Source organism: Ruditapes philippinarum, unplaced genomic scaffold, assembly GCF_026571515.1.
Source record: "Ruditapes philippinarum isolate M1 unplaced genomic scaffold, ASM2657151v2 ctg6465_1_1_1_1, whole genome shotgun sequence".
Taxonomy (NCBI): Eukaryota; Metazoa; Mollusca; class Bivalvia; order Venerida; family Veneridae; genus Ruditapes; species Ruditapes philippinarum.
In genome coordinates, this window is record NW_026859700.1 from 25,279 (window position 1) to 44,693 (window position 19,415).

At 32.5% G+C, this 19,415-nt stretch overlaps 2 protein-coding genes across 2 annotated transcripts; one reads left to right on the plus strand and one right to left on the minus strand.

Moving 5' to 3' along the window:
* Nucleotides 1-1,042: 1,042 nt before the first annotated feature.
* LOC132757562 (histone H1-delta-like) lies at nucleotides 1,043-2,445 on the plus strand. The gene is made up of 2 exons (XM_060748877.1): nucleotides 1,043-1,531; nucleotides 1,699-2,445. Exons 1-2 carry the CDS (start codon nucleotides 1,135-1,137, stop codon nucleotides 2,058-2,060), a joined length of 759 nt encoding a protein of 252 aa, XP_060604860.1. The 5' UTR covers nucleotides 1,043-1,134; the 3' UTR covers nucleotides 2,061-2,445.
* Nucleotides 2,446-10,863: 8,418 nt separating this feature from the next.
* LOC132757564 (uncharacterized) lies at nucleotides 10,864-16,786 on the minus strand (the record flags this gene model as incomplete). Its single annotated transcript, XM_060748880.1, has 4 exons — nucleotides 10,864-11,451; nucleotides 11,871-11,939; nucleotides 15,711-15,944; nucleotides 16,502-16,786. Coding segments are annotated over 4 exons (737 nt in total), but the record flags the coding sequence as incomplete, so codon positions are not given.
* Between the last annotated feature and the right edge of the window lie 2,629 nt (nucleotides 16,787-19,415).

Below are 19,415 nucleotides of genomic sequence, written 5' to 3' on the forward strand. Positions count from 1 at the left end.
CTATATGTAAGGCTATCTTAATCGATATTCAAATATTGCCTTCTAATTAACAAGTCTACACATATAAAAAAAAACAGCATATCTATTATGATGAAGTTAAGAATTAAATTAATTTTACATTTTTTCAAGTTTTCAACTTTACTTTAATCTTTACTCTGCTACTGGAACCGAAAGTGATTAACATTTGCAACCAATTAATATAGAGCCAGGCCAGCCTGCACAACCATGATGTCTGACCAGGTTCAGTACAATTGAATATTCGTATACACAAATTTGATAATGAACCGTTCCAAAAAATGGAAACTAGAAAAATTATTGCAAGAAATTCAGGTTAAGTTGGAGAAAACAAACGCAGTTGAAATCTTCCAATAATTTATGTGTAACATTTTATCCCCCATATGTATTACAATAGCATCTTAGTTATTAAAACATAGGCAGTATTTTTCTTTACTTGCAATTGTATTTGTATAACAGAGACTCAGTTCAAGTTACGTAATCGATTTACAATGATTAAGTATAACAAAATGCATCAAAATGCACGATATTCCGCATTTCGCTCATGTATACAATAATACATGCAAAAACAATACTGTGCTATGGGTCTTCATTTCACGCATCAATTGCTATATGTTAAGTCTTGTTAAACGATAATTTGGATAATTAAACCTTTAGTACAAAGGTATGTCTTCATCAAGACAAGAAGAAAAGTTGTTTTATAGCCTAATTTTTTATTAATTTACATTTAATTACGAAAACATGGTAGAGTTAAACTGCACAGTATGCTGATAAATCTCGCTTAAATTCAGATAATATTAACATTTATGCCTTAAAAACCTGCGATAAAGGTAGATAAAACATTAAGCAAACATTCTGCATTTGTGAAATTATCTTTATACAAAGCGCATGCAGAGAATTTTGAAAAATACACATTTTTGAAAGCACATTTACTAGCTTTTTTGTACACATTCATTGGTAAACGACCTTCCTTGTCTAATGCTCTCTATCACGTTCGCGCGCGTATCTATAAATAACCAAAGCGGTTTAAACCGAAAGTATCAGCTATTCATTCGCGCTTCATAAGAGTAGTGTTTTTGTGCGGCATTTAAATAAAACAGAGGAATTTAAATACTTAAAATGGCGGATACTGCCGTTGAAAGTCCAGTTGTAGCCGAGGAAAATGATAGTGCTAAAACAGAGGAAGTTAAATCTCCTGCAAAAAGGGCGAGCAAAGGAAAAGCAGCAAAAACACCAAAAACAAAGGCTACCCCTAAGGCAAAGGCTGTGAGTGCTAACAAAAAACAGAAGAAAACTGTGTCAGATATGCATCCTAAATACAGTCAAATGATTAACGAATCTATCGCGGCGTTAAAAGAAAGGAATGGATCATCAAGACAGGCAATTCTTAAATATATAATGGCTAATTATAGTGTGCTCCCAGATGAAAAACTAGTGAACAATCACATTAAGATGTCAATCAGAGCTGGAATTAAAAGCGGAAAACTGAAACAAATCAAAGGATCTGGTGCTTGTGGTAAGTTGAAATTATTTCATAGTTTTCATAAAAAAAGTTTTCCTCTGTTAATAATAGATATACGTACTGTAGAGATAGAAATTCAATTAATATTTATAATAATGTAGATTTATATGTCAAACTGCCAAGGAAACGTTGAAAGTTAATAAATATGGTTTACATTTTAGGTTCATACAAACTCGGTGACAAAGGCACTGAAAAGCCGTCCAAACCTAAAGCTGAAAAGGCGGCATCTCCTACAAAGAAGACAAGCTTAACAAAGGTTAAGAAGCCAAAGGCTGCTTCGAAGAAATCAAAAACACCGTCCAAGAAAGCAGCTGGTGGCAAAGCTAGTCCAAAACCTTCACCACAAAAAGCAAAAGCTTCTCCAAAGAAAACGACAAAGAAAACAAAAAGTCCAAAGAAAACAAAAGCGAAAAAAGCTGCTAAATCACCTAAGAAATCCAAGAAAGCGGCTGCACCAGAAGAAAAGAAAGACACTGAGGATGTCCCAGCTACAGAAGCAGCAACGAGTGAAAGTGACCAGTGATCTCCTGAGCGGAAAACTTTAAGTCGTTATCAATAATGATTTAACACTTGGCTGTGTAAAAATAGCTACATGTAATTTTATTTTAGAAAGTTGAGTTTTCAAAAATGTTCTATGACAAGGAGAACTTATGAACAGATGAATATGGCAATGATATGTAATTTATCAATATTAACATTCATGATATTTAGATCTTTTTTCAGTTCAAGTTTTATTATTCCATATTATAGTATTCCATTTTCATTCGAATTAACTTACTTTCTTTAATATTAATTCATGTTCATAACTTGTATTATGTGTATATTGTTTTCCAAAATGTGTTCATATTTTCCCATTATTGTTGATATTGTTTAGAATAAATTTGTAGCTACATGCAATGTAGATAAAACATGAATGTTTTGTTGTTCATACCATTAATTTCATCCTAAATTTTAAAATCCATCACTACTCAAGAACTCATATACATATATACTAGTTAATTAAAACACATTTGCACAAATAAAGGTTACCATTTCAGAAAAATAAGAAAACGGTTCACATTTGTTATGCTGCATAAGTCAGACAATTATCAATACTGTTGATATGAGGTAATGTTTTACCTGTAAAAGCAAAAGGAGATAAGAAGAGAAAAGATAGAAAAAAAAACATAAGAAAATACAAACGCACTTTCACTATGTCATGTGATTACAGTGCGGCCGTTTACCAATTACCCTATTTAAGTCTTCCTTCTATACAGTAGAGCAACAGTTTTTAGCAATAGCAAAGATCGTTATCTTCTACTGGGTTTGTCACTACAAGGGTTGTTACTATACAATAATAATGAACAAAAAACAAAAAGTGTATTTTAATATCGCATAAATTCAAGCATCATGTAATGTTGGTTAATACATGTTGGCAGTGACTGTGATTATGAAAACTAGTGTATTGTTAAGCCAAATTGTATATATATGTATAAAGTACACTGTTAAAATCAGCAGGATGTAGACTCACTGTTTTCCTTTCCGTTGTCATAACGAAATATATTCCTTGAAAAATACTGAGTATTTGACCGTCTAAAAAATGAACAATAATCTACATTTGATCATGGAAATCATTTCAGTACTGAGTCACACATATATTGCTCTATAAAAATAGTCTGTCACATCGAAATGAATATGAAAATTGTCTTGTATGAATTAACAAAACGAGGTTGAATCATAAATAAACCATGTTTTAAACTAAAAAAATCACCATCAAGATCTTTAAGGATTTACACTTAAATGTTTACCTTTCTTGTAAAAGCAAAGTTTGATTTCCTTTGTTTATTATTCGTAGCCGTTGCCGAAGGACTGACTCTTCATTTGAAGATGAACGGGAGAAAGCAAGTGCCATGTTTCAAAAATGTCATAGAATTATAGTCTCGTGATCGTTTCATGATTATTTTACAAAGCCGGATCTACAAGATGTTATATCTTAGTTGCTATGCATGATGCAAATCTTTAAATAAGAAGAATGATAAGAATCAAGAACATTGAATAAAAATAGTACTTATTTTAAAGCGGAATAGAATTCCGATGTATTTCCAACAGATGTATTTCCAACATGTATTTCAAAACGTCACGTTTTTGTCCACTATAAAATTTTAGGTCTGGGGTTTTGACGTGTGAAGTTTTGTTGGAGAATACATGTGTCACCAGTTAACGCCAAGGTCGATAGGTAGCTTGCATTGAGCAAGTATTCATATTGTTATTAAGTACTATGCCGTGTGCAATTTATTGCATGTACCTGAAATTAAAAATCATGAAGCGAATTTATTAGTAAGTAATTTGATTAGATTGTTCTTACATTACAAATATGTGTAGATACGTTGGATTTGTACTGTGCATGGATTTTCTCAATAGTACTGAGCGGTATGTATTTGAAAATATTTCTTTACCACATTATCTAAAAGCTAATCTAAGATAGATAAATCGCTGTATGTCGAAAGTCATATGCCGTTTTTTATCAACTAGGATGTTGACCAAAAGGGTATCTTGAGCTATCCTGTCTTATAACATCGTAAAAAAATACTTGATCTGTAGTAGGTTCTGGACGAACAGTTCTGTAGGAGAGAAAAACGGAATCCCTGGAGAGCGACCAAAACGGCAAAATGTTTAGTGTTGCAGACTCGGTTTGATTGAGGCTCTTCACCACTGGGCAGTGCCGCTGTAACATTAAAATTTGACCCAGTTGAAAAATTGCCCCATGGGTCATTTTACAACGGATTTGGAAACAACCACGCGTGAAAAATGACCCTCGTTGAAAACTGATCAGTAGGCCATTCTTAAACATTTATAAATTCAAATTATAGTGCAAAACATGCCTATATATACGGTCATACATGTACACATAAACAGTAATATTTCTGTATTCCTTTCAGATTTTTAAGTGATGAAAATCTTTTAATTTTATTCAAGTGGACCAGGAGTTAATAACAATTTGCCAATTAATCGGCAATAACTAACTGATAATGTACAACTATGGTACTTATATGTAGTGAATTGTAATATTACATTTCACGCAGAATAATCTTTAGTGTTGTAGTTTTAGCATTGTACCTTGTTTAAGTTTGATTTAATGATTGCCTTTGTGTGCGAATTCAAACTTCATTTGTTGTCTTTGTTTATTACTATTAATTTGTTGGGGTAGATTTGTATCAGTCTGTGTATATTAAGTATGGTAACCCTGTGAAAGGTTTCCTTCATAAATTCTGGACAAGAGGCCTGCAATTGTTGAGTTTCTGAAAATCGATCATCGGTTATCATCATAAATATTCCAGGAATCAGTCTGTTTGATTCTGGTATGGTGACTTGGTCAACACTTGTCATAAATATAGAAGGCGTATTTCTTATAAATACCTGTGCAGGAGTTTAACTTTAAGCTTTACGTTATTTTTGGGTTTAATAATGGAAATATTCAGCGACTTGTAAGAGAAACACTATCAATTTAAGAAGATATATAGATAAGAAATTTAGAAATAATATGTATATCGATGTATAAACGATGTTAGAGAACAGTGATAACTGTTATTTGTGTATTTCATCAAATGATGGACTTAAATCGTAATTATGAGAAAGAATCTTAGCTTCAGTAAATACGGCGGTTTAGTTATCGTAACAATATTTATGTTTTCCGCTATCAAAGGGAGTCGCCTGCTAATACTTCTACTGTCATTAATGTTTAAAAGATATCACACTTAAAGAATGAATATTAACTGAAGGATTTCAACAGCCGAATTATATCTAAGTCTTTTGTACCGCGCGTTTGTATTACTGTCATTCCATTGATCGGTGAGTAGATACGATTAGATAGGTGTAGCAGACGCAAAATATTTACTGATATTTACTGGTATAAGAAACCGTTGACTTTATAAATGTATCTAGGGTTAAATGGAAAGTTTTTGTTACCTATGGTCTATATTGCGGGAATGTAAAACTATCGGTTTCAAAGCGCGGGAAGATATGAATTCATTATGGACATAGATCGATTAATTTATACACACCATATGGACTATAAAGTCATTATTGGCGTCCGCGCCGAAGCGAGGCGCCCCTTTATGGAATGAAATCAGATTTTGTGAAAGGGCGACAGCAACTTCTCGAGCCTTTTAGTTGGTCATAATAAAAGCCGATCATTCCGATCGGTATGAGGGTGCTTGATTATTATTAATAAAAAATGAAATGTCGCGATATGTACAATGAATAGCGAACTGGAGGATTTCGCAATGCAAACATTTTCAAATGCAATAACCTTTTCCGTCTCTTCGGTTTTTTTATTTATCATTTTGTAGTACACAGTGGGTTATCATGGTATGTTAAAATAGAATGATGAGTTGATGACCTAAATATTCCGAAAATCTATTTATAGAGGGATGTACTCCTATCGGTAATTCCGGTCTCTCCCTGTCTATTTTGACCGGGATACTAGTGACCACACGTTTATTGTCCGGTCTCTCCCGGTTTTGGAGTAGATGTTTGATATCGTTACAGAACAGAACAAATATTTTACAGATAAATAAGCTTTTTTCCAAAATGAATGTTTGTCACTTAGTTTGGTTACAATAATTAATAAACATAGATCAACTCTCAAATTTATTGATTATTATTATACATAAACATACAATTCGGAAAAAAAAACCAACAACAACAACAACAATAGCATGTTTAATTTTATCTATATGAGGTAAAAACAATAAATATGTACAATAATTGTGAAAAAAGGTACATTTTTTATGATTTTAATATGACACTATCAACTTTGAAATATTTTATTTAATTTGTTATTCGTGTTTAGTAAAGATGCCGAGGAATTATTCAAAGTTACAAATTAGATTTTATTAATTATTTAATTGATTGATAATTTAAAAAATGACATGTACATGGTTTAAGAATAAACAATATTATATATTGAAAGATTAACCATAATTTACTGACTATTTCCAGTTAAGTTTTGACTTATAATCGTCGGTCAATATGACAATTGAATTCTTAAAATTTATTTTACAATTTTAATAAAAAAGAGTAGTAAACGTAAAAAACTCAGTATTAAAATAGCACATAAAAACACAAAAAAGAGAGGAAAACAATATTCATAAAACCTGTATACTGTTTACAATTATTGTATAATAAACAATAATGCTCAACATGACATGGTATAACCAGTGTCATATTTTTACTAAGTGTGAACAGATACCTTAAGAGGGGGTCTTCGCTAATAGCGATTACATAATAAGGGGCAATTCCACAAGTGTGGTGTTGATCATGCGTTACACATATGGATTATAAATGATTGTATACATGTATATCCGTTGCTATTAATAATCACGATCATCAAGAAATAACAAGTAATATTCTAATCTCTAGCATGCCAATCAAAGTTCATAATGAACAATGTCTTCCGTCCGTTCATTCTGGTTAAAACCAATTAACCATTGAAAAGTTTATAAGAATATCTTGACATCATATGTCTACTAGTTCATCTTCACTTTCTGCATTTCTTGCTAAAAAAATGGACGCCCTTTGATGCTTTGCATCAATGCTTTTCTTGTAAACATAATGTTAAGAGAATATTTCTTAAAACCATGGCTATCTATATGTATTTTAATGAATTTAAACAGTTGATTAATTAAATTAGTTCGTAAAGTGACAAAGAAAACTTAGTTTGAAAAGATTCTTCCTCTGTGGAAATCTCGATGGGCATGTCGGATTTCGTCTACATATACCAATCTGTTGGAAATAATTGTCTTAAACTTTCATAAAAACAAGTTCCCTCTCCAACATAATAATTATCTTGCCTTTCTCGCCGAAGTAGTTCGCGTTGTGAATCATTTTTATGACGGCTCTGAGAGATTCTGTTTCTTCTAAGTGTTTCCCTTCTACCAACGTTTAACTAAAATTTAACTAAACGTTAAAAATGACCCTAATTTGATCAAAATTTAAGGATTGGTAATTTCTCAATGACCTTTTGATCAAAATTTTATGTTGAATTGTTGGTAGGGTTAATTCTGAACGTTGAAAAATGATCCATTGGGTCAAGTCAATTTTCAACGGGGTCAAAATTTAATGTTACACCACAATTTATTTATCCTAGTACACCTTTTTTAATAAGCAGTTTTGATAAGGAAGTAAGAGATCTTTTAAGCCCTAAAATGCCCTTTTTTAATTTCCTCAAAAACTTTTTATTTATTTTGTCCTTTTACAGTTTATATATAAATGTATCATTAGCCATTGTATTAATTGAATTAAATTTTGTTTCTTCTATTTTGTCAATTTTGAATACAAGTGTCCTTTAAGGTATATAACTGACCTCTGTTGTCAATTTTAAAGTTTCTTACAGTGCCCATTAGGGGGTTCATACCTTAAGAAGCATCCACAGATGTGTACATACGGCGGTAATCATGGCGCCTTCTATGTTACACAGTAGTGCCATTCCATGAGAAGCGGCGTATGCTCCCCAAGTAAAAGAAGGTGTGTGCCCTAAACGAGAATATAAACAATGGGCGGAACTAAGTAAAATAGAATTTTGAAAGTGGATCTGAGGTTATGAAGCCTGCATATCACAGACAAGACGTCAAAAGACAAATTTAAAAAAACAGTCAACATATCCTAAAGGTGATTATACAGTATTCAAGTAGGAATACTGGAACCACCCAAATTGAAAAAAGGCGAAATAGAAGAAACTAAAAATATCACAAACATGTATACACAACAATTATGTCATCCTGAACGATCTTCGAGGATCGAAAATATAACATCTTTGATTAAATGTACGGGGCGACTTTTACAGCCGCCACATGTCACAAATTTAACACTGATGTGACAATAAAATAGAAAAAAACAGAACCTAAAGAAAGCCCAACAATACAAAATTGAAAATGTTGCAGGCTCAGTTTGACGATACTGAAAAGTGCCAGTTACCTTCAACGCCCTCTAACATCATCTTAAGCAAAATTCAACATTTGAACACAAAAGTGGTAAAATCTTGAATTTAGAAATTGAAAAATTTACAAAAACGTAATTGAAGTTGTTCAAGAATTTGTACATTTCTATAACCCAAACCCGCAACCATGTAATAAAATAGGTATAACTATATTAAACTGTATTAAATAAATGTAACTGATCAGATTTTGGGGAATGCAACTTTCTAGCTTTTTTAATAACAGAAAACAAAGCCTGATCCAGATTTTGGGGTATGCAACTTTCTAGCTTTTTTTATAACAGAAAACAAAGCCTGATCAACAAGTTTTTTTCTTAGCTTTATCAACTTCACCATTGACATTAAATAGTACACATAAGTATGTTAAACCATCTAAAGTTTTCAAGTTTTTACCATTGTAAGTAAAGTTAAGATTCAGATGTTCAGACTTACGTGAACTGAAAACAACTGTTTTCGTCTTATCTTTTTTTCACATTCAGATCCCATTACTTACAATAATCATACATGGCATTAGGACCATTTTGTAGATAGCTAATAAAATGGTATCATCAGCATGCAGTAAGGTAAACACCAACAGTATTGTCAGACAATTAACAGTTGCTCTAGATAGCGTAGTCAGCCTTTCCATTTTGAACAAATCATTTTATTATATAAATACAATATCGGTGACAAATTTTCACCTTCACGGACATCGGTATGACTACTAAAACTGTGACAATTTATTATTAACTTTAACACATGACTTTGTTTTATCATACATATAATAGATAATCTTACTTTCCGACAGAAATGATGATATTTTGAATGATGAAATCAAAGAATGTTAAACATCGTCAATAGTTTACTATAACCACGGCTTTAATTCAAGTACTAAACAACCGTAGTTCGATGGGTGTCAAGTTTACAAATTATTATCAAATATCACAAATTTGATAATTTTCAGCTGTCAAGACATGCTTTTTAAGGTTCGATACATTGTGTTTATTAAATTTTATTGTAGTTTTTCTAGATGACTTCGTGTATAGGCTAATTTGGCTATAACTGTTAAAAATAAACTATATCTTATAGTTTTATATACATAACTCTGTGAAAAAGAAGAAGAATTTATCTAAGTTATTTAAATCTTATCTAAGTATGCTTACTAGCGCTAATCTTTAATGTGTCCTGTTTTCCAAAACTTTGATGTTAAGGCATAAGATATCGATGTGACTGTCTTACGCCAGTGAAAACATAACACCCTTCCAAAGTTATTCTTACTTTTGTTTTAGTTAAAACATTTCAAATATAAAGTCTTAAACATTAAGATACTTCAAAATGCTTTAAAAGGACCAACATACAGCTTCTTATTGCCCTCCATTTGTATTTTTAGGAACAAATTCTTGTTGTAATACAGCTCTTCTTTAAATATTTGTTATTTCAACAATCTCATTAAAATCATATCCTTACTGTCGCTTCACTACCCTACGCTTGAAGCGAAGAGTTACGGTCGGATTTTAATGAGATTGTTTTTTTATTATATTCTTTTTGATGCTTAAAAGGTTGAAGACATTGAAATTTATTTGGATTGGATAAACACTAGTTGATTGCTTTAGAAGCGGCAAGGATAATTGTTTTTTCTCAGTATTAAGCACATATTTGCCTGCCTTTCTCTTAAAAATAATGAATATAAACTCAGGCCTATCAGTTGTTAGAAAAGAGACGTATTGTTATTGTCTTGTTTAATTTTTTTGTTTTATAAAACTTTCGACCTTTTTCGATCAAGAATATTAATAGTGAAATGTTAAAATTTTGCAGCAAACAATATTGAGGCTGGACAGACTTAATGAGTGTTTTAGTAAGTTTGGTTCTATGCCCATCTCAGTGTTAGAATATTTGTCTGGTTTCCCTGTATTATTGATACTAATACGATTATTTTCTGTGTTGAGGATTGAACGCCGCTAAAGCTGGTTCTACCGATGTGCTCTTTTAAATAATCTTTTAAGCGTAGGCGTAATAAAACAGAGTATGCGATTCTTAACTATCGTTTAGTACTTCTCGCTCTCAGACAACAGCAGGCCCTTCACATATTTTAAAACTATTTTTGGTTTACAATTAAACTATATTAACGCGTTTTTATGCAATCCTAGTAATTCTCGTATTGGTTAATGGTTATACGTCTGTTATATGAAACTCATATTAATTATCAGATGATTCGGTTGAAATAACTCGGAATAAGTTTAACACTTGGCCGGAGTCTATGTGTACGTGATTAGGGTATGAAACAAAACATGTAAGCAAGCATCTTTTGACACTGTGAGTTTTTTGTCACTCTCGGACAAGTCTTCTGTCGTAAAACATAAACTACTGTACATCTCCAATTTTATTGTTCACAAACATTTTCAGACATTATAAAATACAATTAAATTAACACAATACGACAAAACTGTTTCCTGCAATGCAGATAAATACTAGTGTTTATATAACTTATAATGTATAAATCTGAAAATATGGCCCTTCTCTTGTACTCTATGCTATATATTCAATATCAAGGTCAGTAAATATACGTGAATTAAAAGTTTGAACTTGCTCATCATTTAATATTTCCATACCACGGATAGTGCAGATCATGATCCCACGGCGCGGACAAATCTTGATCTACACTGGTTGCATGGGTGGAAAATGCACGAATTAATTTACCCATATGCAGACCGATTCGGATTCTAATGAAAATATAATATAAATAAGCACAATTAAACACATATCTTATCGAATAGAATATAATATTTTTATTATCTCATGTGATGAAAATATATTTAGTCTTCATCGGGAGACTGTTCATTATGAATTATTTTCATTTCATGTTCATTTTGTATCAGTTTCCTAGTTTTTGAAAAATATAATATAGCAGCTCCGAGGACCATTCCAGGGATTAAAGCACCGAACGCAACAGCTGCCATGGAACCTGTAAATTAATGCATACAATTTTAAAATTTCTAATGAATAATGCCAAACCAAACATAAATATTGCCATCAAGAGTGTCGGTTTTTATCAATGATTTACTAAGAGTATCATAACAATATCTAAATCATTGACAATAGAAAATAATAGAAAACTCCTTCTAGCGAAGAATACGCAAACAAAATGATACACTTATGCCATCTGACATCCTCCCGACTTCATTATAATCTTTTAAAAGAAGATCCTAATCATGTACTGTAAAAGTATTTGCAATATTATCCTGAAAAGCAGCGAAGTTTTGTTATGTTCCATACATACTTATGCTAGAAAATCCATATACTCCGTAATTAACTCTGATAGAATTGTTGCACTGAGAGAAAATCCTATTTCCTTTTAAGTATAGATAAAAAAGTTCACAGTACCTGAACTATATCCATTCTTTATTTGTGCTGTTGCAACACTTGATGATGGCCCGACGTATGATAAATGCCCTGTAATAAAGAACGATATATATTGTATAACCGACATTTTACGAATATAGGAAGTAATATATAGTGAGTTTAGTTCATTTTGTGAGTCCTTATAGTTGTGTGAAAAGAGACCAGCTTATTGAAAGCAATGCACAATGAGCAATGTTAATCACACAAGAAGTATTCTCTGTGTGAGTACTGCTCAGTAAGTTGTGTTTTCTGTATGAGTAATGCTCAGTTAGGGGTGTTTTCTCTGTGTGATAAATGATCAGTAAGAAGTGTCCTCTGTATGAGAAAAGTTCAGTTAGAAGTGTTCCCTGTGTGAGAAATGCCCAGTTAGTAGTGTTCTATTTGTGAGTAGTGTTCAGTAAGTAGTGTTCTCTGTGTGAGTACTGCTCAGAAAGTTGTGTTCTCTGTGTGAGTAATGCTCAGTTAGGAGTGTTCTCTGTGTGAGTACTGCTCAGTTTGTAGTGTTCTCTGTGTGAGTACTGCTCAGTTTGTAGTGTTCTCTGTGTGAGTACTTTCTCTGTGTGAGTACTGCTCAGTTTGTAGTGTTCTCTGTCTGAGTACTGCTCAGTAAGTAGTGTTCTCTGTGTGAGTACTGCACAGTTTGTATGGTTCTCTGTGTGAGTACTGCTCAGTTTGTATGGTTCTCTGTGTGAGTAATGCTCAGTAAGTAGTGTTCTCTGTGTGAGTAATGCTCAGTTTGTAGTGTTCTCTGTGTGAGTAATGCTCTGTAAGTAGTGTTCTCTGTGTGAGTACTGCTCAGTTTGTAGTGTTCTCTGTGTGAGTAATGCTCAGTATGTAGTGTTCTCTGTGTGAGTACTGCTCAGTTTGTAGTGTTCTCTGTGTGAGTACTGCTCAGTTTGTATGGTTGTCTGTGTGAGTACTGCTCAGTTTGTAGTGTTCTCTGTGTGAGTAAAGCTCAGTAAGTAGTGTTCTCTGTGTGAGTACTGCTCAGTTTGTATGGTTCTCTGTGTGAGTAATGCTCAGTTATTAGTTTTCTTAGTGTAAGTAATGCACAGTAAGTAGTGTTCTCTGTGTGAGTACTGCTGAGTTTGTAGTGATCTCTGTGTGAATAATGCTCAGTAAGTAGTGTTCTCTGTGTGAGTACTGCTCAGTTTGTAGTGTTCTCTGTGTGAGTACTGCTCAGTTTGTATGGTTCTCTGTGTGAGTAATGCTCAGTAAATAGTGTTCTCTGTGTAAGTAATGCTCTGTAAGTAGTGTTCTCTGTGTGAGTAATGCTCAGTTTGTAGTGTTCTCTGTGTGAGTACTGCTCAGTTTGTATGGTTCTCTGTGTGAGTAATGCTAAGTAAGAAGTGTTCTCTGTGTGAGAACTGCTCAGTTTGTAGTGTTCTCTGTGTGAGTAATGCTTATTAAGTAATGTTCCCTGTGTGAGAAATGCTCAGTAAGTAGTGTTCTCTGTGTGAGTAATGCTCAGTAAGTAGTGTTCTCTGTGTGAGTACTGCTCAGTTTGTATGGTTCTCTGTGTGAGTAATGCTCAGTTTGTAGTGTACTCTGTGTGAGTAATGCTCAGTAAGTAGTGTTCTCTGTGTGAGTAATGCTCAGTTTGTATGTTTCTCTGTGTGAGTAATGCTCAGTTTGTAGTGTTCTCTGTGTGAGTAATGCTCAGTTAGTAGTGTTCTCTGTGTGAGTAATGCTCAGTTTGTATGGTTCTCTGTGTGAGTACTGCTCAGTTTGTATGTTTCTCTGTGTGAGTAATGCTCAGTAAGTAGTGTTCTCTGTGTGAGTAATGATCAGTAAGTAGTGTTCTCTGTGTGAGTATTGCTCAGTTTGTAGTGTTCTCTGTGTAAGTAATGCTCAGTTAGTAGTTTTTTTAGTGTAAGTAATGCACAGTAAGAAGTGTTCTCCGTGTGTGAAGTGCTCAGTAAGTAGTGTTCTCAGAGTGAGTACTGCTCAGTTAGAAGTGTTTTAATCTTTGAGCACTGTGTGTAGTATGCAATGTGTTTGTAGTGCTCAATTTGTAATGTGCTACTAGTGAGAAGAGCTAAGTATGAAATGTTCTGATTCAGGTTAACTTTCAAAGTTACTATATTTATTATCTTATTAAAAATGGACAACAAATTGTTATGTAACTGAATGTTGACCCTTTTTTCAGCTGTCAAAGCTGAAAAGTCAAGCATTTTCAAACGTTTTGTAAAAAAACGAAACAAGTAAGACTTTTGCCAAGCAATTGAATTCCCAACCGAAAAGGCTTTCTTTTTAGATGAAATTAGGTGAAAAATAATATATCTGTTTCTAGTATTCTTATCATATGACTTAGGAGAAATGTGCGAACAGGGATTTTTAGCTCACCTGTCACAAAGTGACAGGGTGAGCTTTTGTGATCACTTTTCGTCCGGCGTCCGTCCGTCCGTCCGTCGTCCGTCCGTCGTCCGTAAACTTTTTCTTTAAATGACATCTCCTCATAAACCGCTGAGCCAATTTCATCCAAACTTAACAGGAATGTTCCTTTGGTGGTCACCTTTAAAAATTGTTCAAAGAATTAAATTCCGTGCAGAACTCTGGTTTCCATGGCAACCGATAGAAAAAACTTAAAATATCTTCTTTTAAAAAACCCAAAGAGGTAGAGCTTAGATATTTGGCATGAAACATCTTTTAGTGAGTGTCTATCAAGTTTGATCAAATAAAAGCCCTGGGGTCAAAATTGGCCCCACCCCAGAGGGTCATTGATTTTCCCTATATGCATATAGTAAAAACTTAATAAAATCTTCTTTTAAAGAACCCATAGAGCTAGAGCTTAGATATTTAGCATGAAACATTTTCTGATGGGTGTCTACCAAGTTTGTTCAAATAAATGCCCTGGGGTCAAAATTGGCCCCGCCCCGGGGGTCATTGATTTCTCTTATATGTGTATAGCAAAAACTTAAAAAATCTTCTTTGAAAAAAAACAAATAGCTAGAGTTTAGATACTAATCATGAAACATCTTCTAGTGAGTCTCTACCAAGTTTGTTAAAAAAAGCCCTGGGGTCAAACTTGGCCCCGCCCCGGGGGACATTCATTTTCCTTATTTGTGTATAACAAAAACTTAAAAAATCTTCTTTGAAGAAACTCAAATAGCTAGAGTTTAGATATTAAGCACGAAGCATCTTCTAGTGAGTGTCTACAAAGTTTGTTCAAATAAAAGCCCTGGGGTCAAAATTGGGCCCGCCCCGGGGTAAATTGATTTTCCTTATATGTGTATAGCAAAAACTTAAAAATTCTTTGAAAAAACCCGAATAGCTAGAGTTTAGATATTAAGCAGGAAACATTTTCTAGTAAGTGTCTACAAAGATTGTTCAAATAAAAGCCTTGGGGTCAAAATTGGCCCCGCCCCAGGTGTGTCACTGTTTTTAACTAAATGTGTAAAGAAATAACTTGACCAGCTAGACCTTAGATGTTTAGCATGAAACATCTTCTAATGGGTGTCTACCAAGTTTGTTCAAATAAAAGCCCTGTGGATTAAACTGGCCCCGCTTCAGGGGCCTATATACAGGTGAGCGACTTCAGGGCCATCATGGCCCTCTTGTTTTTGTGGTTGTAGTACAGATAACCGTTTTTCTGGCCAAAAAAGAAACTGGTTACAAGTCGGTAAAATATTTCATATATATAAATATATATAAATGAAGGAGAATGGCCATTAAAATGTTCCAGGTATGCACCTTTTCTGAACAAATAAAATAAATGTTTATAAATTTGCAACCATTGAATTTGTATGAATTATAACCACTGAATCACGTGCCAAAAGATTGATGTTTTATGAGGATATTTTCTATATATATTATACTCACTCGTGTAAGTATCGCACACGGCGTTCGATGATATCTGAGATTGCACGTTTCTATTATTTACAGAAAATATATTGCAAGTACTATGTCCACAAAACATGAATGATCTACAAGTCAATCCGTAGTCATCTACGCAAAGTTTAGCACAGTCATCTACGCTTGTATTTGAAAAAGAAACAACAGGTCCATAGGGCAAATGTTTGTCTGGTGATATTGTAAAATCAAACAAATATTTTCCTGAAAAAAAGAGAATAGTACCGGTATGTGCGTTATAAGAAATTTATGATTCCAAATTACAAAAAGGACAAATGAAAAAAATTAAACATAAAAATGTATACACTAATGGAAGTCTGCATTAACTGTCTGATATTGTTTTTAACTTTTCATTAGAAGGAATCAGAGAGTAACGCTATTTACCAGAGATATAAAATGTAACTTTCTTATAACGGTAAACTAAAACTAATACATTGTGTTTTTTTTGTTCCCACGAAAGTATCTGAATACCAAATTGAAAGTAAATGTTACTATCAAAGGTGGCGAATGTTTGATAATTTCGCTAAAATACTGAAAATTGGCAAGTGAAGATTTTGTTAGTAACAGTTTCATGTGCGTTGAATAAAATTAAACATATTTGCTAGAATTATCTCGAAATATGACCATTAGAATATGAATTGAATAATAATAATAATAATAAAACCACGTGAAATTGTAGTTAAGGATACGCTTAAAACCCTTTAATGTTAAACACATCCACCTACGACAAACCCTACTCTACAATATATATGGATACTCACTTGAATAGTGTAAGCAAGAAGAATCTGCAGTAGATGAAGACACAGATGTTGTTGTCTTCCGATCACGTGACAAATAACAGGATTTTGTACTTTCACAGAAGTCAAATGATCTACACGTATTGTTTCCACTTTTGTAACACTTTTGAGCGCATGTATCCGGGTTTCCAACATTTGATTGTTTCACGACGTTTCCAAGATTTGAGATCGTGCCCTGTGAGAGGATGTATCTGTCTAAATATTTCCCTGTAATGTAATGTATCGGTCTAATTATTTCCCTGTTATGAACTGTAATGTATCAGTATAAATATGTCTCTGTTATGTTTAAAGCAATAGATTAGTACACGTCCACGCAGAGTAAACTGCTTTAATCAATATACATGTCTAAGTACTTTCCTGAAATGTATTGAACAGTTTAAAACAATTACATATCTGGAATGAAATGAACAGTTTACAACAATTACATGTCTAAATACTTTCCTGGAATACAATGAAACAACTTAAAACAGTTATATGTCTAAATAGATTCATGGAATGTACTGAAGAGTTAAAAACACTATACCTGTCTAAATTATTTCCTGTGATTTAATTAAATGCAATTATAAAAGTGTTTAAGACAATATGCCTGTCTTATTTTTTACTAAATATTAAATTTTTTTTAAATGGAATATCTTAATTCTTTGCTGCAATAAGTAGGCGTATATATAATCTTTATGCACGGCTGTTGCAAATATTAATTATCTTATTACATTATTTTCACCACCATCATCAATATTATTATTGTTATATGTTATTAGTTTAAATATTTAAATAAAAAAACATCAATTGCATAATAATATAGATATGTGACAGATAAAAATATCTCGTGCTATGAAAAATGAAAACCTGATCAATTGGCAGGGCTCGACACTAACTTTTTTAGCAGGTGGTAAGCCGGACCACTAGATTTGAAATTAAGGTGTTCCTTCCAGAAGTCAGGTGGTCAATTTTTATTATTATGTTATTTTACTGCAAATTTAGAAACGTATATGCTTTGATGACAAAGATGTATTATTAAATTTCAATAAAACAGATACTTAAGATATATATTTTATCTAATCAGAAATTAAGGAGAGCAAGTTAGTAGGATTCTTTCGTGAAGTTATTTGGTTTTTTTTTTTATATCATTAAAAAATAAACAACAGGACTCATAGTAATGTTAATTTTTATATTGAAATGATTTCTCCCTCAACTCAAGGGAATAGTGAAACCATTTGTGTCTGTTATTTTCTTACTATTATTCAAATGTACATTGCTGATACGTGATACGTCTTATAATCATGATAATTACATGTATCTTTTATAGATTAACGTTTTTAATAAAACTAATAAATTATCTTATTCTCGTCTTTGTAAACAAGAAAATGTCTAAAGGATAAAAAATAATAATTATATAATATAAATATATAGTTAAGCTAATTTTTCTCACTAATTTATTATGAATACAGAATATTTACCTCCCTGTTGCTTGTTGGTTGATATCTATTGTTGACATTGAGTATTTTTAACCTTTTAAAGTAATTTTTACTCTGGAAGAAATGGATCTCTTATCGTTAAACATTTAAACAAAGGATTACTACATGTATGTTTTCAGTTCCTTTCGTTTGCTGCCATTATTCAAGTCAAAAATATGAAATTTTAAATTTATCCGATATCCCATACAATATCATAATTACCATCGTCGGATACCCACGGTTGATTAAAATGCAACATTACATAAATGTCAATGGTTCCGCCGTAGGTATCCGACGATGCATAATTACTAGCATCATTTGAATGAATTTTGTACCAAAATTAATATCACAAATTCTTAACTTGTTTAACTTGCATAAACAAAATATTAGCGACTTAAAATAAAAGTTATTGATGACTTGAGAACGTCTTTATCTTATCAGAGAGTAATGTATTTTGTATTTTTTTATGAACCATAAAAATGTACATCGGACAAATGATTTTATACAAAATGTATATAACATGTTTTTGACCAAATCGCCATTCTCCCAAATGAGCCTTGCAACAACCAGAAAATTCAAGTGGTCCGACGGACCAGTGGCTTTTAAAATTAGATGGTCCTTGACAAAACAGGTGGTCTCGGACTAACAGACCACCGCTAATGTCGAGGCCTGATTGGGCTATTTACAGCTAGTCCAACATCTTTTACTATTTGTAATAACATAATTTTACGACATGCAACAAGAGTGGTGATGCTGCGTATTTTCTCCTGAGAATAAATAAAACTACCATTCGTGTCTAATTTTCATTTTATCTCCGAAGTAACTGATATAAATTGGCGCATTTATTTATGTATATATCGTCTAGGATCGTAATAAAAACAGCATTTATATATAAATATCGATCCGATTGTCTACAGAGCCTCACCGCCTGTAATTCTTATACAATAACATCAATGATGCTACGCGATCATTGTACGTAAGACGTCGACTTTTATATTCATTAACATGGTTATTTTTGTAATAGATTTGTGATTATTATGAGCAATCCAGTAGTTTAATTGTCTATCTCAATCAATTGCTACTACAGTAAAACTTGTCAAGTCTAGTTATTTCTTGTTTTGTTTTCAAGGACACGAGCTATCTTTATGATCAACACATATTAACGATATGAACAATATTCATCAAATGAGTGACTTTCAATTGATAATTAAGGGGAAAATAAACATGTAAAGCACATTAATAATGTACATATAAACACTCATACTTCCTGTTATTTTTAAGAACGCAATTTCAAATTCTCAGTTATAGAGAACGTATCATCTAAACATTATTGTTATGACTTTCTGTAATGATAAATCCTATGAATATTTCAAACTATTATAATTGCTTTTTGTAAAGCTATCTTAATTGATAATCAAAATTCC